Raw genomic sequence first — 24,257 nt, forward strand, 5'->3', positions numbered from 1 at the left:
TGCGAAAGTCAAATATTGCATTACAGTATATTGTTTTCTAAATGCTGTATACTATGGCATATAAAAATGCTCTGTACTGTGTATGTATGCATGTACTGTATACATGTGAATACACATGTATGTAAAGATTATTTTTACTCTAATAGAGTACTTTTGCTTGGCTATTACATATCCATCAGGAAGACACTGTCGTCTAAAAACCCTGTCTTCAGATAGTCCCCTACATTTAATGAGGTCAATCAAAAATTTACTGAAGTGAGAGAAATTTAAACACATAAAAATTATACAGAGCTATAAATAATATTGTTTAATGAAATTTAATGCAACCCAGAATCTACAATGCCCTTGACCTTTGTATGTTTGTATCAGAATCATATCTGTATACCTCTCAGTCTCTAAATCTCTTTGAATTAAAGTTTAAATATAATACTTATTCAATGCCACTTTGCAGATTAAACTGCGCATACCCATATTGATGGTCAATCAATGTAAACAAATATTTATCACGCACAACAAATGCCTCCAAGTTGGCAGGCCTTTGGAATCGTCTGAAGTTTTATGAAGCGATTACATAACAGTTCCTTAACTTTTAAGAAAAATATTAGCTGTTTGATCAGCGGTGGTGCCAGTGGGAATCAGGATTTGCTCTAGTCGGGCCCCTTCGTTTAGACCCCACTGTCAGCAAATTTCTGGAGCCACCACAGAGTAGGCCTATCAAACTATGTATCATAGTTCATTATTTTCAGACAATTCTGAAGGCTGAGCCAACTATGAGGCCTGATTTTTTTTTTCAGTCAAGCTTGTCTTAATATTGAAATGCTTTCAATAACGTCAGTGTTCCAAATGCAAATATATAATGAAACCAATTAACACGCTTCACTTGCATAAGTTCCCCGGTAGTACCAACAGCACCAGAAACTGCATACAACAACATTCCTAGAACACCAAATGGATTCCTTAGGAGTAGACTTCCGAAAAGAAAAGACAAAACTGCTGTAGTTGATGCTACTGTCTCTGCCCTTTGCTCATCAATCACGTTTAGTGTCCGCAAGCTTCCAAGAGTGAAAACGACCGCTAATACCAAATGAATTGATGCTATAGTGGAATGGTTATTTGCATAGTAAAATCCAGAAGCTAGTAGGTTCATTCCTAAGATTGTGGAGAGCCATGTAAAGAGTTTATGGTAGTAGATGAGGTTGTGACCAGCTTGGCTTTGGCCAAATCTGAACACGCCCAGAAACGCTGCTGTAGCAACCAGCAGAAACCCAGCTGAAGCATATTTATTACTTGGGCCTAACAAAACAGCAGGGCCTAGTGCAGATAGTGTAAGTACGCCATCGGAAATTGCAACACTTATTTCTGAAGCCATCTCCTTTCCAAGTGTTCAAACGAGTTTGTAGATGAATTTTCTTAAGACAGCAAGTTTTTTAGTAACATATCTGGAAAATAAACAAAGTGGTTTTTTTTTTACCATCTCTGTAGTTGAGTATAGTAAAGAAACAAGATTGAAGTTTATGTTTATGCGAATGCCATTTAATGGGTCGTCCATTACTTTCAAAACAAAATAAAACATTCTTTGACTGCAGTTACTCCTTTCCTCCTCTTGAAAGAGTATATAGGTAAAATGAATTTTGTAACTTATCATGCCTTGGCCTTTTTTCCATTTCATTTATTTATTCGACCATATTATACAGTATGGCATTTTTTTCATTTCATTTTATTTATTCAACCATATAAAAATCAAAAATCACAATAACAACAAAAAACAACAAAACGATGGTCAGGGTCAGCTAAAGCAAATAAATTACTGTAACTCAAAAGAGTAAGCTACCCCTAAAAGCCGGTTACTCACTGTGTGCGACGGCGACGCACGCAAAGACGCGAACCCAACGGATCGTCTTTTTAATGAGGATCCATTCAGGTTGCCACTGACAATCAGCAGATGGCGTTGCGTCGTCTGTCGCTCGCCGGAATCAAATGTGGATTCGTCGTGTGACGACACGACCGTCGTACAACGCAGTGAGTGTCATCCATGAGGAAAAGTTAACATGAATATATTGCACACAATTAAAAAAGGTTATAAAAATATATAAAAAGCTCTATAGATACTATTTAAGGAATTAATTATTAATGTATACTGCACATTAACAACATTTCTTAAAGAATACAAAAATATATTAAATTAATGAATTGATTGGATTAGTATATTAATATACATTAATAAATATTTTTAACAATTGGGAAACAAAAATGAAAAAAAAGACTATACATAAATTTAATTTCAAAAAAAGACCTAGGCCGAGCTAGGCCTATAAAATTAGTATTTAAATAAATATAGTACTGTAGTACATTAACAACGATTTTATCCTTTTTCTATGATTATGACGTCATTTGAATTGATTTAATTGTCAATATATTTTGTTACACGATAAATTCGTTATCTTTTCTTTTTTTATAGGCCTAAAAAAGACATGAACAATTGCTGTTTAGTTTTTTACTGGGTTATCTTTGGTTGCGAGTATAAAAAACAGGCTTTTATCGCAAGGCTTTGCCTAGGCTAGGTCCTGAAAGAATACACTGCAGGCCCACGACAGTGGGCCTAGGCGTAGTACTAAAGCCTCGAAGGCCTGTCCTAGAGAAAAGAACGACCAATGCCAAGCATTAACTAAAACTGAGTGCGGGACTGAGTGCTCACCTCCAGCATGATTTGATTTGTTGTGATCATTTATATAGGCCTACGGCCTACGGCGATCTGTTGTATACCCGTTATCAAAACCATTCATTTGCTCGTTTTATGGACAATTATAAATTGATATATCGTTTGAAGAAGTGAGAAGATCACTTAACTACCATTCTTTACTTACTAAAAAATGTGTGGGATCGGATAGACCTACTTCGTCTAGACTCTAATGATGATTTATTTATCTATTATTTTTCTCTGTGCCGAAGAGGGCGATATCAAAGAATCGCGATATGATGATGCTGCCACCGCCGCGCCGACTCTCAATAAAACAACCAGTTCAAACCGCAGTTTGCCAAATACATAAAAAGGTAATTATATTATCTAAAAAATGGTAGACACATTTAAAAGAAGCATACTAAAACTAGGCTTATGAAATACTAGCATATTAATTTTTTTTTTAAATCTATGAAGTACCTACAGTATAATTATACTGTACTCATTTTTACTTAGAAAGAATCGAATAAAAAAATATTAGCCTAGCCGTAAAATTCGTTTATTCTTTCTATTTTTTTTTTTTTTTTTTTTTTTTAATGCTCAAGCATTTTATTACACCATTATAACGCTTATGAAATGAAGTTGTTTATGGTATTTTGAATTAATCCTGTGTTAATGTTTAAAGTAGAACATACTGAAAGCATGATTATTAATGGCCGGGATCTGGATTTTGGTGAAAGGTCAGGTACTGTTAAAGGGGTAAGAAGAGTAACTTGATGCCACATAGCCTCCAAAATATTTTCAATTTATTATCTGCCGAGCGAATTTTTCAAAAGTATTATAGGCCACAATGTAATGTATTGTCCCTTGCGAAATACTGATCGAAAACAGACAGAATTAAATTAGTAATTTTATAGCGACAAATGATAGGTGTACGCTTCCAGTCACTGGATGTTGTTTTATTATTTGTATTATCATTATCCAGTATAAAAATACGGGTCATATTTTTTAAGTCCAATAATTTCTATGTTTAAGTTAATAATTTGTATACTGCAAAATAAGCAAGTTAATTTCAAAATTAATTTTTAGAATTATTTGTCGTTTTCAGGGACAATACATCTTTAAAACATAATGTCTTATGATGAATTTGATTGCCATTGTTTTTTTATGTACTTTTTAAATTATTATACTAAAACTGTGACAATCTGTATCATATGGACCGGATACCGGGGTATTGATTCTATAATGCACCAATAACTCTGAGAAAAGGTATATAAGGTTTGCATGATTTGCGACTCCTCTATTCGTAGGTGGTGAATTCAGAGATGTCCAAAAAGTTTGAGCGCCTTATAAATGGATTTCTATCAATTTATTTATTTATATATTTATTTTTTCATTTTGTTGTTGCTGGGACCAAAGTTGTAACTTTTTTGTCCCTTAGATCTTTGTAGGCCTACAGATAATATTTAGTTGTTCATAATGGATCCATCTCCAATTACTGGAGCTGACTGATACCAACAATTTTCGTACCACAGATTAAAAATTAACGGCTTAAAGAGCTGGTAAATAACTATAGTAAACTAATAACCTTTTTACTGAATTAAGAGGTTATAAAAATGGATTTTAAATTTGGACTGAATGGACTGAAATTTGGAGGTCTAGTAGGGTTTCCTAGCTAGGCGAAGCCTTAACGCATCGACAAAGTTGTCGCTTGATATAATAGGATTTCTGAAACCATAATTTGTGAATACTATAAATTTTCATTCATTTGGGATGTAGGGACCTTAAGAAATACCGTAACATTTTTAGGTCCTTTACATCTGCTGTAGGCAAAATAAAATTGTTCAATGGATCAATCTGCAATCACTGTGCTGATAATTTAGAAGAGCTGCAACAAAAATGCAATGTATACTATAGCATTTCATGATATTTAGGAACGATTTTAGTCAATAGTTTTTATAAAGTGGACTTTTTAAATTCGAGAGTCCAGGGTCAGAGGTGCATGGAGAGGGGGTTTTGGGGAAAATCCTCCGAAAGCTTATGGCCCTCAAACATCTTACATGAGGGCCATGATTTCTCAAACCATTCGAGAATTAAGATTTTAGTTTGTGTTTTTAGGGACCTGATGAAGTAATGCGTACCGTTTTTTGTCCTTTACATCTATAGGCCTATAGATAACGTTTTTCATATGGATCAATTTGTAATTACCACAGCTGATCATTTTAACATACCACTGCTGGTATCAAATTAACGGCTGCAAATACAAAATGCAATGCATTGCAGTTGCAATAATTAGGAACATTTTTTTTTTGTGTAAAATAATAGGTTTAAAAAGTGGACCTTTTGAATTTTGGGAGTGGGTGCGCCCTCACCCTCTTCAAAAACACCCCCATCCACCCGCCCCGCCTACTGGCCTGTCTGCTACTTGCGGACAATACAACATAGGGGCCTACTAACAATTATTCAATTTCTGAGCTAAATCTAAATCCTAGTGTGATGGCTCCGACGTGGGGTACCGAGGGGTCGTTCAGGGCCGGAATAAAATCTTTGGGGTTTGAGGGAAAATATTTTAAAATCTAATTTCAATTTAATTTGGCCCTTTGATTAAAAATGGTTTAATGGGGCCAAATTAGACCACAATACGTTCAGGATGCGGTGGCAATTACAATAATATTGCTTATCTCGGCAAGAGGGGCCAAGAAATCGACATTTTCGTACGACGATTAACGTGGGAAATTCCCCTGATCCCCTCCCCTTCATATTCAAGGTCAACGGTGACCGGCGGTCTCAAGAGGAGGAGGTCTTTGCAGAGTAGAGTACAGTATCATTAATGCTGCCATCAATCGTTATTATGCACTCAAGCGTGGTACCCACAGCAACACACCGTAGTGACCAAACCTAGCATAATTATGCTTTTTATAATAATAAATAATACAATATTGTTTGAAGGTTTGCATGGCGAAGTGTAATATATAATTAATGCTTGCGGTACACCACGTAGATAGTTCTGAAAAGAACTGTTGTTGTTGGTTGAGAATATCTCGACGTTTCGGTTGACTTGCTTCAACCGTCTTCATGAGAATAATATCTGCAGAGATCTCAAACAGGGAAATACTTATATGTTTGAGTGATGAGACTTGCTGCTGATTGGTTGAAAACTAAACAAAGGCTGAGCCTACCAGTGAAAAGCTATACAAAAGCTAAAATTCACGGTCTGAATAGAAGGGCGGGGCGTGGCTAGAATAAAATAAATAATAAATTGGAGAATTTGTATAGCGCCTGTTAAAAAAATAATTTTTTGTCACTTGCGCTTAAAGATAATTTATTTTGGCATAATTTAGACCCATTTAGCATCTAGCAAATGTGCTGGCATAATTTTAGAAAATTTTAGCCGAAGAAAAAACAAAACTTTAATATGAATTAAACCAGCCGTCAATAACCTTGGATACCACCTAATAAAAGTTTTCTCTTAATGGTTCATCGATTTATGGAAAGAAGAAGAATATGTATGCGATGTAATTATATATACACATAATAGGCCTGTGTTTAGGCATAAGAAAGTTTACCTGATCGTTTTCAAGAGGGGGAAAACCTTAAAATTTGAAGAATTTAAAGTCATTAAAAGACAGCTCAGAAATCGGGAAAGCTAATTTCCTGCCATCTAGGGATCGAAATTCTCAAAATTTTCCCAGGAGAGGACCCACTGACCATCCTTCCTGTTTGGGGTTCATAGGTGCATGAAAAGAAGAATACGTATGCAACTCAATCTTTTATGTACATATATACACACATAAATAGGTATATTTACTGTAATAAGAGTGAGAAAGTTTGGTTTAACTGACCGTTTTCAAGAGGGGAAAACCTTGAATTTTGAAGAACTTAAATTCAATTCAATTTTACTGTCCAATTTTAGAAAGGAAAAACAGAGCGGAAACAATTCATTGCATATTACAAATATAAAAATTGTGCATACAATAATAAAAAATAAGTATATATAAAATATAGTACCGTATAGTGTAGTATAGTATAGTATAGTATAGTATAGTATAGTATAGTATAGTATAGTATAGTATAGTATAGTATAGTATAGTATAGTATAGTATAGTATAGTATAGTATAGTATAGTATAGTATAGTATAGTATAGTAGTAGGCCTATAGTAAAAGTCATTAAAAGACACCTCAGAAGTTTGGAATGGAAAGCTCATTTCCCCGCCATCTAGGAATTCTTTTTGGAGTTTTTATGAAAAAAAAAATTGACACCCCCACCCTCCCAATGTAAAACTACGTCCACCCGTATTTATAAACTTTATCTTCAAAGTGCTCATTGCATTTGTAGGTTTCACATTTTTGCTTGTTCAAAGTTATGAATAAAACAATGCCAAAAACAAAAAAAAAGTTAAGTAGATTGGCCTACCGGCCTATCACACTAAACGTTGACTTATTATAAAAGTTTTAGTCAATACTGTGTTCAAATTTTGTTTAATATTCTATTACCATGGCAATATATTTCAAATATCACAATTTCCAAAAAAATAAATGATAATCTGAGGAAGATAGACATTGTATTTGAAAGACCAAAAGTGCTAAATATATAGTACAATATTTTATTTTCATAATCTCAAATTATGATAGGCCTACTGTAATGCCTATCTTTGTTCCCCATAACCTCACAATTATGATACCGTAATGCTTATTTGTGTATCACTACAATGCAAACCGTACATTTTCCATTATCAGCTCAAAAAAAAAAAAAAAAAAATGTTTTTTGTTTTACTAATCTTTAATTCATTACTGCCTCTTCTGTTTGAGGTTTATCGCTTTTGTCGTTGCTGTCTACTTACCTCCCATACCATCCTTTATTTCAGGAAGGTTTTTGAGGGGTAGGCCTAGTTATTTGAGGAAGTATTTTTTAAATGTTTGTGTATACAATTGCAATAGGCCTACTAATAATAAATCACCCTTCATTGGAAATAGCCTTCACAGTATGCCACCAAAGCACACAGATCAGGGTTACAATTAAATTCTCACTGAAGAAAAACTATTAAAATTAGTTTGCATTTTTTAAAAAGGGGCTATCGAAATTGAACATTTGGGGGGCGCTTATTCGAAATTGAACATTTCGGAGCTTATGCAGGGGGCGCTTATTCGAAATTTAACATTTGGGGTTATGGTTATGCAGTGGGGCGATTATTCGAAATTTGACATTTGGCATAATTTAGCATATGCGCACGCTCGTGTCTCGTAGAATCTCTTCCACGAATTACGGAATGAAATATTTGATTTGCATCACTTGTCACCCGCAACACAGAACACTACACAGCAAAGAGTAACAGAAGAAAGTCCACTGCTATTCTTAATACACATGAGTCAGAGTGACGCCCGATCCGCTGTATGGGGGAAAACTCCCCTAGCGTCTGTTAGGGATGCATGAGTTGTGCCGAGTGATGGCAGCATATAAATACAGTGATTTAAGACATTATCCGTTTTAACGAAATATAAAAGCAAGACTTTATAAACATAACATTATTGGGAAATATGCTATGTATTGTAAGGTTTTTTTTTTTGAAAGTTTACTTTGAATCACAATAGTATTTTTAATTTGATAAAAGAAAAAGGCTGATGGGAGTATATAAGAAAAATAATATTTAATAGGCCTCACTATACTAGAAGATACTATTCATTATAAACAATCATCCATCCATGCATTGGTATTCGATATATGTAATTCTTATTAATTGAGAACATATAGTTAATGATGTGTTTGCTTTGACTATGACTATGTTCCCCAGCCCTTCCTCAGTCTGGTATGTGTGTATAACGTTTTCTCTTCAGTCAAACAAATTAATGTATAAAACAGTAGTCAAAAAATAGTCGGAAACACCAAAGTAACATTCAAAACATTGTACTTTATTTAGTATTTTTCCACACGAACTTCAAATACTTTCACAAGCAAATGAGAGTTAGGTAATGATGAGGAAAACCTTAAAATCCCGGATTTATGATGATAAATGAGAAAAAAAATCATTAATAATTATTAATAAGATCTATCCAACTGTTAGTGACTCAGGCACTGTCTGTGATAACGGTATTAACACCCACATTATAATCAGGGGCGGATGGAAAATGGGCCGGAAATGAGCTTTCCCGAATTCTAGAGGTTTTTTTTTATTGACCTCCAAGTTCTTCAAAATTCAATGTTTTTTTCCTCTTGAAAAGATTAGTAATTTTATCTCATTCTCCAGGCCTCTTTATAAAGATAAAAAAAAAAATCAAAATTTCCCGCACGATTAAAATTCGTGACGGTACTGGCTTTGGTCATACAGAGTTCGTGCTTCGAACGTCATCCACTGTTCATGAAAAAGCCTTTTGATGGAGAAAGTGTAAATTTTCAGCAAGGTTTGCCTAGTTTGAAACTAACTCCGGCCATGGACTTATAATTGGTCTATGCTCCGGCTATATCAAATTGATTAGAATATTGAAACCGTTATTTTTGTTAATGAATAGATGGATTACTACTATGTTTATTTTTATTTATCATATCTACGTAAATGTATTTTCAGAGTTTATATTTCATTAATGAAAACGGTTTAGATATTTATTTGAAAAATATATTATATGAAATAATGTAATCGTTAAAGTTGAATAATATTTGATATTTGAATAAAGCAATAAGATTGAATTATGTTAAATAAAGAAACAATGTATACACAGGCTTATAGTACTAGAGTCCAGTTAAAATATGTAAATAATACTCGAAATGATATACTTACTATATATTATATATAAAGATTATGCGTAAATATGTATCTAGTATATTAAATTAAATTTAACGAAAAACGGAATAAACATAGGAAGGAAAAAAGAAGAAAAGAAACGAAATTTGAAGCGGCTGAAAATATTTACCGAAAATAAACAATAATAATAATTTTGTCATTATTTTGTGAAAATTTGTTAACACTAATCGTCAGAAGTCAAGGTGCCGGGAGCCTACATGTTTCATACTCGACATTGTGTTCGATGTCGAATAGGCCTATATGAAACATGTAGGCTGTCGGCGGGCGTTCTGTCGTCGAGCGGAACGCTTTTTCAGTCTGAGTGGACTCTCTTCTGTTATATTATATAACAGTATATCTTTGTATATACTCTTTGACTAGTAACAGCTTCCAAAACGTTGTTTATTGATTGTAAAAAGGAGACGTCAGTGGAACTCAGCCGGGGTAGTTTGATCGAATGTGTTACTACTAACTAAAGGTATGTCCTAGACTAAGCTGCAATTTACTAAAATAATGTACGCATAGGCTTTAAAAAGTTATCTTATCTCCTTTGGGTAACAGCCTACGCAGTTAGGCCTAATCACTAAAATATTAGTATTTTAATAGGTGCATACCAACACACCACTGCATCCTCGGACTCCCTTTATTCTGGGGCCTAGGCCCTATAGGCTAGGCCTTGGGCCTATCGGTAATCCGATAGCAGCTTTATTTTGCTCTTTGAATCAAGTCCCCAGATTGAGTACAAACGAAGTATAATTATATTTATCCTTTTGAAATCCACTATTTATAAATTAAAGATAAAAAAAAACCTGATAAATTTTGTTTTGGTTTATGCACTTGTCAGTGGGTGTTGCCTTGTCCCGGCCCTCCCTGACTCGGGCCATAGTGGGGCACTATAGCCGGGACTGCCGGAGATGTACACATAGGCCTAGTTGTGTCCCCGTAGTACCGGGACGTACCTAAAATTTATCCGTAGATGTAACAGGCCTCGGAAGGCTATTGACTATTGACAAATTGTTTACAACACATTTTGCTAACATTGAGAACATTCTTTGGCATATTTTGATGAACTGTGAAAAACAAATATTAAATAATAAGTGTCTTCCTCACCAACATTTTGAAAAACCCAGGACGGGAAATAAGGATTTTTTGTTACATGGCCTAAGGATAGGTTGAAATGTTAAAATATAATTGAACGTAAATCATGGATAGGCGTACTGTATAGATGGCTTGCGAAAAAGGAAAAAATGGGATCAGATAGATATATTTTTAAAAAATTGTATAATTGTACAATTACAGTATTGACCTTAAAAAAATTTTTTTTTTCTTATAGAGCAATAACTATGACTTTGAAAGCTGTCTCCATTACAACATTACTTCTTGTGGCTGTTGGATTGATCCACTTTACCAATGGGTGAGTTATGTTTTTCATACTCCCAAGCATTGTTCATGAATTCACTTGTCTTCCTTGGACAAGGAACTTTATCTAGTCAACGTCTCTCATCACCTGGGGCGGATTGCTATAAAACGGTCTTAACTGGTAGTCTTAACTCCTTTATGCCGGCTTTATCACTTAGACAGTCTTTAACTAAAGTCATTCCTCTAAGACCATTGCTATAAAACATTCTTCCCTAAGACATTTGAGTATTGAAATGCAAACAAGCACTCCCTGGTAACGTAAGATTGAGGGCGACGTCATGCGTGCTCGCGCACGCAAATGTATCAAAATGAACGCAAATAAACACTGTAGACCTATTTTTAAAGACACAGAGAAGTGTGCGGAGTATTCGTCGTTCGATCCACCGACTTTGACGATCTAGGCCTAGGTCTTGCCATTGCACTGTTGAATTAATCAGCAGAACGCCATGATGAAAATGATTTAAGACCGTTTTAAGCCTCCTCCGATTAGTCTTTAAAATTTAAGATGGCTAACTGGTTAGACCGCGGTATAGCAATGGTCTATAATGATAGACCAGTAGTGACATCACGATAATAGCCGGCTAACCGTTAAGACCGTCTAAAGTTCGCTTATAGCAATCCGCCCCTGGTGGCACTGTAGATACTTAAGTATGTTCTAAGTTGGCGGCCTAAATGCAAGTTACCAAAGTGCACCATTATTTTGGAAGAGACATTTAAGGCCATTTTCCATGTGTAATATGACCAATGTTCATGTCATTCAAGAATCCATTACACTCTTCAGAAAAGAGCACATGTTACCCAGTTCACCATCATCAGAAGGACATCACTAGAAAGAAGAAGAAAGTTTTCTATCACGGGTTATCCATGATGTATGGTGCACCCTCCAGTTTGAGACCCCTGTAATTCCATGACCCCTCTAAATTCGAGACCGCTTTTTCAAAGAACCAAATAAAATTAGATAGTAAAATACATACTCCAATCGAAATGCACGCCATCTTGTCGGGATTCAATATTTCAACATTAATTATGTCATCATCAGGAATGAAAAATTATCCATATTTGCAAGCTTATAATATGCACAAGTACCAAAAGTGTTTGACCAATCAAAATATTACCCCTAGTACTGTAGATCACATAGTTATGAATAAACTAAAGATCAAAGCATTCTTACCTTACTGCTACCTACAATAACAAAGAAAGCTCTTTTGAAACTTTCAGCCCATTGTTAAGCAACGGATGTAGCCTACGTATAGCAAACGCTTCTTCAAACATTAGTATAGACCATTTCTGCAAACTGTCAATAATGATAATATTAGAAAATATCAAACCTGATTTATTACTTACATTACAGACTACATTTTATGTTAACACAAAATTAACCCTTTATGATGTTTGATGTTAGGGTTTGCCTTTTTGTTACCAATTTTGTTTTTGCTTTACTCTTTTTGTTATACTGTATTTAATTAAGTAAGTTTTGACGCATTGTATAGTGTGTGGCACGCTGCCACTGTTGAAAAAATGAGAGCCAATAAAACCAAACTGAAAGGGGATCAAACCCTGAGACCACCCTATATTTTCAGATCCCAAATTGGTCTTGAATTGTACAGTAGTTTCACAACAAAAAACTTGCGTCTATGCCAATTGTAATTTAAATCTCAGTCCTGAAGTTGTAATGAAAAATAAAACTTAAGCTTTGGTTTGAACAGAACAATCACTGAGGACGGTACTGTAATTTAATGCAATTTACTGACAATGATGTTCATGATTAGGTTACAAGGTAGTGGACCACTTTCATTGTTTAATATCCATGCATGTTATGCATTAGCCTGGCAGAAATATCACTGATGGTATTAGAAAATTTGCTTCACAATGATGACGATGAAGAATACTGCAATAGCCAGACTGTAAAACGCAGTTAATATAATTTTAATACATCACAATATTTGCATCTATTTTGTGAATACTTACCTGGATAAACTGCCTAATTGACATATTCCTTAAAGAACAACACTACGACAAAAATAGAACCGACTGATTGTCCTAGCACGTGACTCTGCCCACTCCCATGGTTCGCCCTCATTCCTTTGTCGTTGGTCAACGAAAGACAATGACACCCAAGCGCTTCAACAAGTGTTGAATAGAAGAAATTTAATAGACGTTATTCAGAAGACTGGATTTCCTATGGATTTTCTATATCTTTTTTTAAAGTTTTTAATAAAGAAGTTTCTCTTGAGTTTGTTTTGTGTTTCGTACTGTGTCAATCCCTTGTAGCAAAGTTTGCTGAGCCAAGTCTGGGGGCCTAAGCCTAGTTGTTACGTTCGACAGGCATTTGGCTTGCCCATACTGTCGGACTTGCAATGAAGAAACGCCTTGTGAGGTTTGTTACTATACATAAGTTGGTCAGACTACAGTAAATCTCTAAAATCTAAAGTGGTTAATAGTTTTAGTTGGCAATTTTATTATCCAACAGATGTATTAACAATAAATTTAGCCACTGAAAATATATCAGTTATTGGCAGCCATTGACTAGGAAATCTAGTTGGCATATTACAGTACATCTCATGATATTCTTATATTATATTAAATTATATTGTATTATATTATGTTGTGAATACATCTTATTTTGGAAAAATTAGCCATTATTTTGAAATATTTAAACTAACCATTTAAAGATAATCATGTGGTAGTCCATTCCTTAGATATTTACTTACCATTCCTTTCTTTTTCTTTTCCTTCCAATTAAGCTGAGCTTTTTTTTTTTTTTTAAATATTTTCTACTAATTTTATTCTACGAATTCAGTCTTTAATTCTTTACTTCTTTTCAATATTCCTTTTTTTTTAAATCTTTGTTTCATTTCATTTTTTCTTTCTTTCCTTTCTTTTCTTTTTCTTTATGTATTGTCCCCTGAAGTGACAAAAAATTTATACAGTACTATACACTCTCCAAGCTTTTGAGGACTTGTTTTTGTAAAACATTTTTGCAGCATTGCACCTTCACACAATTATTAAGAGTGGTACCTTGCCAAAAATATCATATTCGGCCCTCTTCACTATGGTGAAAACAAATTATGGATACTATTTGCAGTAAATGTTTAACAGTGGGTGATCTATTAATAATTAAGTTTGTTGGTTAAGGTGGGTATTGCAAGACCTAAGAGTTTTGTAATTTAAGTAAACACTCATTTATTTACCTACCAGTCTATTCATCATGAAGTTTCAGTGAAAAGGAGGTCATCCAAAATGAACCTTTTTGAATTCATGTTTCACACTTTTTAGCTTCACCCACTTGCTAAACACTTGAATGCACTTAAACCAACATAAATTTTTTTCATAATGTCTGACTTCATGTAGCCTAGGGACGGGCATTTAGAACTTGGCACTAACAGGCCTATTACACATCACGATTGTTTCAGTTTTGGTTTACACTCCAACAATAGTTCAAATGAAGCAGATACTGCAGTATTCATTTCAATCAATCAACCGTAGCAGTATGCCGAACGCAAATTGCCTGGAAAATCTCTAGGAACATACTATACACTGTAGGTGTAGAATCAACAACAACAAACATATCCAACAAGTTATAATTCAAAAACAGTAGGCCTGATTAATATTGTAGAGTGTTAATGCCAGTGGTGTATCTAGGAATCCTGAAATGGGAGGGGTTTGTGGGGGGGGGGGAGACACCAGCTCACAAAATATAGTGATATAAGGTTAAATTTAACTACTTTAAATTGAGATGTTTGCTTTGAAAATTTTCAATAATTTCAACTCTGGTCAAAACATATATCTAAATACTGTAGCACCATTGCTTTATTTATTTACAATTCAATTCATGATAGTGAATTTGATCAGAACAATTAGAGTAAAATGTCTGTAAATCATTAAAAAATTTCACTATTGTAGTGTGCGAGCAATTTATTAAGCAATTCAAAGCTTTTTTTGGAGGTGGGGGGGAAAGTTGGGGGTACAGGTATTTTTTTAATGAATAACTTAAAAAAAAATAATAATTTTTTTTTCTTTTGTAGAGGGTATGTGATAGTGTCGCCAGAATCCATACGCCCTGGATTGCCATTCGTTGTCAGCTTAAATATTGATGCTGCTGAAACTTTCACCTTGACTCTCTGGATAACGGAAAATTCGGTTGAGTTAACACAGTCTGTAACGACATACAACAGTAGCGTCACTGACACAATTGAATTACAGGTATCACATGTGAAATTGAGGTTTGAAGTTTATTTATACAAGAAAGAAATCTCAAATTTCTCTCCTAAAATACCAAAATCTATTATATTTTTTTTTTCATTCAACTTTATTAACCAGGGTGACCTAAAACAGCAGTATGATGATGATCAGAGAGCCCGCACATAAAAATATTAAAGCAATCACAAAGGCAATACAGAAATATATAAAAAGAGAGTATTACTGTATACAATTAAAAATATATGAATTATCATTCAATTTATGTACAATGAAAGTAAACAAAGCATTAATAACTAAAAAAAATAAGATTATGTTAGACAAAAAAAAAAATGAGATTATCAATCTAGTTGTTCAAAAAACTGATAAGGGAGGGATGATTCTTTTTTCCTTTTTTCTTTTTTTTTGAAAAATCTAGATATGGAATACTTCTATTTAAATGAAATGTAATTAATTTAAAGAGAAACTTTACATTTATTTATAACAAAGGTGAACATTTGCATGTTTGGGTAAAGTGTATTACTTTTAAAATGACCAAATTCTCATATATAATCTGTGTCATAATTTGATATGGACTTTCCGCTTACCACACGATATGTTGCTAAAAACTTCGAGGAGGTAACATAAAATACAAAATATTTTTTATGACCGCTTCAGAATTTCCCAAATATTTGGACCTCTTTACAAATAGAAAATAAATTAAAATTGAATGATAATAAAAAAATATGATAATAATTTATTGCATTAGAGAAATACATTTAGAAAAATGTATGAAATTAATTATTATCTATCATACTCTGACTTTCAATTTTAATTTTTATATAATATAATATATAATTTATTGTACATTTCCTATTATATAATATATAATTTATTTTACATTTCACTTTGAACAGTTGCAACACACAATTACGCAGTTTTCGCTGCACAACGTTAACTTTAACGTTAACAGATGACGTCATAATTTATTCATCTTGCGTTGCGGAGTACGTTAATTTCAGGATTGTACGTGCTCCAACGTACGGTAGTTACGGGTTTGCGCATGCGTATTTTGATTTGTTTACAAAAGGGGCGGAGCTATCGTGCTGCATGTTGGGTACTAACGTTAAAGTTAAGCTTAAATGTTGTGCGGCGAAAACTACCTATTAAGTGGTACAGTCACCTAAAACCAATCAATAAGCAATAACAATTTTCATGTATATGGATTTATAATAATTAATTAATGTACAGTATATAGATTGAATTGAATTGATAGGCCTAAAGTTTGGTTTTTATTATGTGCGGTGTTTTATTTTATATATACCGTACTTTCATTTGTTCATATTGTATACTCAAAATTATTTCAACCTTTGTTGCATTTTTGAGTATTATATACCAGATAAATAAACTAAAGAAAATAAAGGAAGACTTAAACAGTTTATAAAACAAAAGCTAAACAAGGTGATTGAGTTAATGAAAACAAAATCAATGTAGACAAGGATTAACAAAAAAACAAAAAAAAAACCAAAAAAAAAACACCAGTCTAAGTTTGAATATTTTTTTTCTCTGAAGGTGCCGGAGGACATTCAAGATGGCGCCTACATGATACATGCAAATGCATCAGGGGGAATTAGCTTTGAAGACGAAAAAACCTTAAAATATGCTTCGAAGGGTTTCTCAATCTACATCCAGACGGACAAAGCCATTTATAAGCCAGGCCAAACAAGTATGCAAGTCCTCTATTCACAAGTACTTTTTAAATCCGGAAAGTAAATCCTTATTCTTTGGAAGACAGTGGTGACAATTAGTCATGCATCATTGATTTCAGATTTTTTGGTGTCATTTATCTATACAATATTTGCACCCAAAGCAAGACTTTTTATACTGCGAACCAAACATCCGCCAATAATGATGATTTTTTTAAATAAAAAATATAATTTTGTTTTTGGCCAGTTAGCGCACCAGTTGCCAGGGAAATATGGAAATTTCAGAAAAAAAAAGTTTTTCGTTATTTTTATTACATCCGCCACTCCCTTGAGTTTAAACAAAAAGCTGTTTATAGGACAATATTTGAAAAATCAGACTTGAAAATTTACGATTTCAGGCATTCCATCACAAAATCGTTAAAAATTATTTTGTCCAGTTTGGCTTGTTGTTTAACATTGAAAATGAGAGAAAAAAAATTCTATTTTCTTTAGGTTGATTGATTATGCACAAAAAAATAAATTCAGTTAGTGGTACTATATGGTAACCTTTTAATATCAGCTCTGGAATTATCTACAGGATACAAGAAATCTACTACTGTACAAAGGCTGAGATTATTACCATGATAATTGTTTATACTTGATAGTTTTTAGAAGTTAAATGAATAAGAATATAAAATAATGTTTTATGATGGATGATGCTCCAACTTTTACCTTTTTTCAATTTTATTTAGTAAACTACAGAATATTTGCTGTGAACCCTGACTTATCCCAACGCATGGTGAACTTTGACATTGAAATCAAGGTAAAATTTATGTAATCAAACATCAGTGAAAATACATCAACTGTTAATAAACAATAATAATATTGTTGAAATATGTTTCTTAAATTATTGTATTTCATTTGTAAGACATTGAATTTTTGAGTACTCATGGATTGGTTGTGTGCATTATAAATGTATATTATTAATATTTTTAAATTTTGTTAGAAAATATTCAAATAATAATGAAGATGTTTTTTCATTATCATTGATCATTATATTTTAGTATTTTCATCTGATTTTGAATAAAGTTTTGATGTTCAAGCATTCACATCTATGTCAGTAATGCTGCATTATTTTTTTTACATGTGATCCACCGTGAAAACACATTAACTATTAATAAACAACAAAAATATGGTAGAAGTAAATTTTTGTGTTTTATTTTTAAGATATTAAATATTTGAGTACTAATGAGTTTGACTCATTCAACTTGGCCAATTTTTAAATTGTAATCCAGATACAAATCAGTGTTTACTTTTCTCTTTATTTTATAACATAGGATCCACTGGGGAATTTAATCAAGCAATGGATTGACTATGAGCCGCCCAGTACAGGTGTAATAACAGAAGAGTTAATGATGACAACACAGCCTGTTCTAGGGGACTGGACTATTACAGCTACTTCAGGGGTAAACTTTGACATCAGTTTGTATTAATATTGTTTAAAATAATGTAAAAATTCTATAAATAATGTAGTTAATATAGTATGTAAAAACGTTTTTAGTTTTAGCATAAAAGTATCATTAGAGCCTGAATAATTAAATTTTGACTTGAAAAGATATTTTAAATTAATATTAAGATGAAATTTTTGGATGCAACGATAATGCCTGGTTTTCATAAAATCGCTACATTTTCGCTACAGCGTTAACAGTGCAAATTGTACTTCATAGCAGTCTCCAACACAATTACAAAGGCTCCCAGATTCGAATGATCAACCAGCATTTCTGAAAACTGTTTGGCGGTGGTACGCAGCAATTGTATGGAGCCAAGTTAAACCTCTGTGGCATAACAATTGTCAACACTATAAGTACAGTATATGAAATTGAAACCACAATTTTGAAAGAAAGTAAAATGATAATCACATTTTGACAGTTATGATTAACTACATTCTATTATCTTGATCTAAAACATAATCTATGCATTTTCTCTTAATATCCAGATCATTATAAAAAAATTGCTTGACTTCGAGAGAGTAAGTTAATGAAATACTCCTCTTTTATAGCATGTGGCTGTGGAACAGGTTTTCACTGTGGCTGAGTATGTCCTGCCAAAGTTTAAAGTGTCCGTCACCCTGCCTTCATTCATCACCAGTGAAGAATCTGAACTAGAGGGAAGAGTAGATGCAACGTGAGTTGACGCATTCAAAAACAGATTCCCCCTCCCTCCCATTTACATACATTGTCACTGCAGCCTGTCTCCCCCAAATTCACAATGATTTATATTATTTCACATTACATTTATTTTAAATTCAATTTCAAGTTGGTCATGCCATAAATATAGAAATAGTGTACAATGAATAATGAATATATAAAATTGTTTAAAAGTTGAAACATGCATAAATAACTATTAAGATTGATTTTTTTTTTTTACAATTTTTAAGAACAAAAGTCTAAAACTCTTAAAAACCTTTAAAATAAATTAGAATAAATTAAAAATCATTAAATTTTCTTTATTAAATTAATTAAATAAATTAGAATAAATTAAAAATCATTAAATTTTCTTTATTATTGTTGTTATCGTTATCATCATCATCATCATCATCATTATTATCATCATCATTATTGCTACATTATTGTTGCTGCTGTTGTTGTTGTAAACTTATCTGGTAATACTTTCATTAATGTTTTAATGTCTGAAAAATAAAACTTTATTGATGAACATTTTTACAATAATGTCAAAAAAACAAATTCAAGTCAGCCTCATTATTTATTTATGCATTAAGCTGATATTAGTCCAGTGCATGCTTGATATGCCTACTTAAATATAAGACACAAAGCCTATTTCATTTATAACTTATTTAGCCAGGATAACATTTCAGTAATATACATACAGGGCATATTATATACTGTTTTTAAAATGGTCCTGGTAGATATTTATTATATATCCCATTGATATGTTTGAATGCACATGTAGTATTTCTTCATTTTTTATTTTACTATTTTGAGGTTTCATTGTGAGGTGCAATAAAAATATTGTATTATTATTATTATCATTATTACTATTATTATTGCTACTTCTATTTCTACTAGTTCTATTACTATTATTACAATATATTTATTACTATTACTATTACTATTATTATTATTATTATTATTATTATTATTATTATTATTATTATTATTATTATTTTTATTATTAATTTTGTTATGTTTGTTATTATAATTATTACAATATTTAAGTTTAATAAATAATAAGCTATGGTGAACAAAAGTATACAATTATGAACCCAATGATTTGTGTTTCCAGCCATGACAGCCTACTTATGGTTGGTTTAACATAATGCACTTGATTGTTGATGAGCATTTTTACAATTTTAAGTTAAAAAAAAATCAAGTCAGCCTAACTGTTTATTTATTTATGTATAGCTGATATTAGTCCAGTGAATGCTTGATATGCCTACTTAAATATTAGACACATTATTGCATGTTAATCTAAGTAGATGCTATGGTTACAACATTGATCTAAAGTAGTTAGTCCACCAACCACAAAAGCCTGTTGATATGTCTGAATACACATATGTAGTATTTCTCATTTATTTTTTATTTCATTATTTTGAGGTTGTTTCATTATGAGATGCATTCAAAATATTATAGTATATTTTTTATTATTATTATTATTATTATTATTATTATTATTATTATTATTATTATTATTATTATTATTTATTATTATTATTATTATTATTATTATTATTATTATTATTATTATTATTATTAATTTTATTATTTTATTATAATTATTATTATAGTAAAGTTTAATAAATAATAGGCTATGTTGGACAAAAGTATACAATTATGTACCAGATGCAATTATTTTAATATATATGAAAGAAAATTACTTTTGTTTGTGGTTGTCTTAAAATTCAAATTAGAATTCACCTTCCATCATCTGGTGATTTCTTTTTTACAGTGGTAATTCTATCCAAAACATCATACTAAGAAAAATACATCAATTTAAAGCAAAGAATAATAATAATAAGTAATGATATTGGAGTCCAATAACGTTTGAAGTGTGTTGAACCCAATGATTTGTGTTTCCAGCCATGACAGCCTACTTATGGTTGGTTTAACATAATGCACTTGATTGTTGATGAGCATTTTTACAATTTTAAGTTAAAAAAAAATCAAGTCAGCCTAACTGTTTATTTATTTATGTATAGCTGATATTAGTCCAGTGAATGCTTGATATGCCTACTTAAATATTAGACACATTATTGCATGTTAATCTAAGTAGATGCTATGGTTACAACATTGATCTAAAGTAGTTAGTCCACCAACCACAAAAGCCTGTTGATATGTCTGAATACACATATGTAGTATTTCTCATTTATTTTTTATTTCATTATTTTGAGGTTGTTTCATTATGAGATGCATTCAAAATATTATAGTATATTTTTTATTATTATTATTATTATTATTATTATTATTATTATTATTATTATTATTATTATTATTATTTATTATTATTATTATTATTATTATTATTATTATTATTATTATTATTATTATTAATTTTATTATTTTATTATAATTATTATTATAGTAAAGTTTAATAAATAATAGGCTATGTTGGACAAAAGTATACAATTATGTACCAGATGCAATTATTTTAATATATATGAAAGAAAATTACTTTTGTTTGTGGTTGTCTTAAAATTCAAATTAGAATTCACCTTCCATCATCTGGTGATTTCTTTTTTACAGTGGTAATTCTATCCAAAACATCATACTAAGAAAAATACATCAATTTAAAGCAAAGAATAATAATAATAAGTAATGATATTGGAGTCCAATAACGTTTGAAGTGTGTTGAACCCAATGATTTGTGTTTCCAGCCATGACAGCCTACTTATGGTTGGTTTAACATAATGCACTTGATTGTTGATGAGCATTTTTACAATTTAAGTTAAAAAAAAAATCAAGTCAGCCTAACTGTTTATTTATTTATGTATAGCTGATATTAGTCCAGTGAATGCTTGATATGCCTACTTAAATATTAGACACATTATTGCATGTTAATCTAAGTAGATGCTATGGTTACAACATTGATCTAAAGTAGTTAGTCCACCAACCACAAAAGCCTGTTGATATGTCTGAATACACATATGTAGTATTTCTCATTTATTTTTTATTTCATTATTTTGAGGTTGTTTCATTATGAGATGCAATCAAAATATTATAGTATATTTATTATTATTATTATTATTATTATTATTATTATTATTATTATTATTATTGTTATTATTATTTTTATTATTATTATTATTATTATTATTATTATTATTGTTATTATTATTATTTATTATTATTATTATTATTATTATTATTATTAATTTTATTATTTTATTATAATTATTATTATATTAAAGTTTAATAATTAATAGGCTATGTTGGACAAAAGTATACAATTATGTACCAGATACAATTATTTTAATATATATGAAAGAAAATTACTTCTGTTAGTGGTTGTCTTAAAATTCAAATTAGAATTCACCTTCCATCATCTGGTGATTTCTTTTTTACAGTGGTAATTCTATCCAAAACATCATACTTGTAAGAAAAATACATCAATAAGCAAAGAATAATAATAATAAGTAATGATATTGGAGTCCAATAACGTTTGAAGTGTGTTGAACCCAATGATTTTTATTGCCAGCCATGACAGCTTACTCATAGTTGGCTTAACACATACACTTGATGATGAGTTTCTGTCATGCATCATGTATTCAGAACAATTTGTTGACTCTATCCATAGAGAAAATAGAATTTCTCTATGCTCTATCCTGTTTTCATTTTGAAATGTTGAGCATGGTTGATTATGCAGTGTCATGTCTTATTGCAAACTAACAGAGAGTGAAACCATGTATTCAAAATAGAGGGGGCCCAGGGAAAGGAACTTTACAGATAGAGGCTTCAAAACCACCTCAGCCTCACCCTGATTTAGGATGAGGTAAACAAAAAATGTTTGGATGGATGAATGTCAGGAAATGGCATTTTCAGAATTGAATTTTTTTCATAATTCTTTACAAATTTGTAGTAGTTTAAAAAACTGAATAGTAAAAACAAGTATAAAAAGTACACAATAACTTCAAAATTAAAAACGTAAATTACTCATTTATTGTATTTTTATTTATATCATTATTCTTATTCATATTTCTATTATTATTATTGTTGTTATTATTATTATTTATTTTTATTTTTGTAATTATTATTATCATTATTATTGTTATTATTATTAATTATTATCATTATTATTATTATTACTGTATACAATCAAACAAACCAAGCATATATTCAAAGCTCTTATAAAATTTATGATGTAAAAGATTAAAATATTGGATTAAAAAGAGAAGTAAAAATCTTAAATTGCATAAATTGACTATTGACAAAACATAATAATATATGAAAATAGTTGTGTAATTAAATAATTGTTGCTCATTTAATGATATTATTTTGTACATTAAAAATTAGATAAAAATATTGAATGCAAAAAATCACATAAAAAGAAAGTAAAAACATGAGAGTTCACCAAGATGTGCGATTTGAAGAGAGCAGAATGTTTTTAAAATATCTATTTATTTCTTTTTTATATTCCTTTAGGCACATGGCTAAGGATTACCAGTGACTTAAATCACTGTTCTATTAGATAGTTAGCAATCCGATCACATGACAAATGAGGGTTCACCAAGATGTGCGATTTGCAGAGAGCAGAATGTTTTAATTATTTATTTATTTATTTTTTCTTTTATTCCTTTAGGCACATTGCCAAGGATTACCAATAGCAACTTAAATCACTGTACTGTTAGGTAGTTATCAATCCCATCACATGACAAACATATTCACATGATGCTCTATGTAAACTTAGGCTCATAATGAGACTTATGAAGTGGAGTTGTTTTGTCGTGAGCAAAATTGTGGGAGCTCACAGCATTTAAATCAGTACCCTGGGATTGGAAGGCGCTAATCACCAAGCTATTCAACACATTATTACGGGTTCTCTCGTAACAGACATTCATTTGAGTATTTGTTGTTATTTATGGTCCTGATTGTAGATGGAACAGGGCTGGAGTAAAATTACTATGAATAAAGGTTAAGCATTGGAATAATAAAGCTTTAGAAAAAGTAATAAAAACATGCAAAATATTATCAAGTTGCGGGACATGGGTTATTTTCCGGGAGACTCTTGCTTGCTTGCGGAGTTCAGGAGGCCATCCTGATTAATTCGAAACATTCCAGTGACTTCTAGGAGACTTGGACCCCGGCAAATAGGACAACGTTCACATAAAATCCATATTTTCTTATTAATAGACAACTTGTACTGTAACTTCCACAATCCGCATTCAAATAGAATTCTGAACTGTTTTGTTTTTGTAATTCATAATTTGAATGTGGTTTGTTTATGTTTAGCTTGCCAATTCTTGTATTTTTTATTTCTTTGAAACCTCCTATACGTAACATTTATTCATAACA

At 31.4% G+C, this 24,257-nt stretch overlaps 2 protein-coding genes across 4 annotated transcripts in view; one reads left to right on the plus strand and one right to left on the minus strand.

Annotated features, from left to right (window-relative positions):
* Positions 1-291: 291 nt before the first annotated feature.
* On the minus strand, positions 292-3,013 carry LOC117106574. 3 transcript variants are annotated; one of them, XM_033247958.1, is made up of 2 exons: positions 2,865-3,013; positions 292-1,439 (listed from the first exon to the last, which is right to left on the minus strand). In XM_033247958.1, exon 2 carries the CDS (start codon positions 1,367-1,369, stop codon positions 806-808), a length of 564 nt encoding a protein of 187 aa, XP_033103849.1. In that variant the 5' UTR covers positions 1,370-1,439; positions 2,865-3,013; the 3' UTR covers positions 292-805. The 3 variants fall into 3 exon arrangements, with proteins under 3 accessions (XP_033103849.1, XP_033103851.1, XP_033103850.1); XM_033247960.1 differs by having other exon boundaries at positions 2,895-2,936; XM_033247959.1 differs by lacking the exon at positions 2,865-3,013 and adding an exon at positions 2,696-2,854.
* A 6,793-nt stretch (positions 3,014-9,806) lies between these two features.
* Positions 9,807-24,257, plus strand: part of LOC117106569 (CD109 antigen-like) — a gene marked incomplete in the record, with an annotated part of 38,761 nt that continues 24,310 nt past the window's right edge. The window contains 7 exon segments of the mRNA XM_033247953.1: positions 9,807-9,929; positions 10,785-10,865; positions 14,896-15,073; positions 16,619-16,772; positions 17,484-17,554; positions 18,069-18,197; positions 18,791-18,915. Of these exon segments, the coding sequence (XP_033103844.1) occupies positions 10,795-10,865; positions 14,896-15,073; positions 16,619-16,772; positions 17,484-17,554; positions 18,069-18,197; positions 18,791-18,915 (728 nt within the window).

The sequence above is a fragment of the Anneissia japonica genome, unplaced genomic scaffold, assembly GCF_011630105.1.
Source record: "Anneissia japonica isolate Jap-2015-1 unplaced genomic scaffold, ASM1163010v1 scaffold11144_len554210_cov170, whole genome shotgun sequence".
NCBI lineage: Eukaryota > Metazoa > Echinodermata > Crinoidea > Comatulida > Comatulidae > Anneissia > Anneissia japonica.

Coding starts and splice junctions, on each gene's coding strand:
- LOC117106574 (XM_033247958.1), bottom strand. CDS start 1,369: ATGGCTTCAGAAATAAGTGTTGCAATTTCCGATGGCGTACTTACACTA.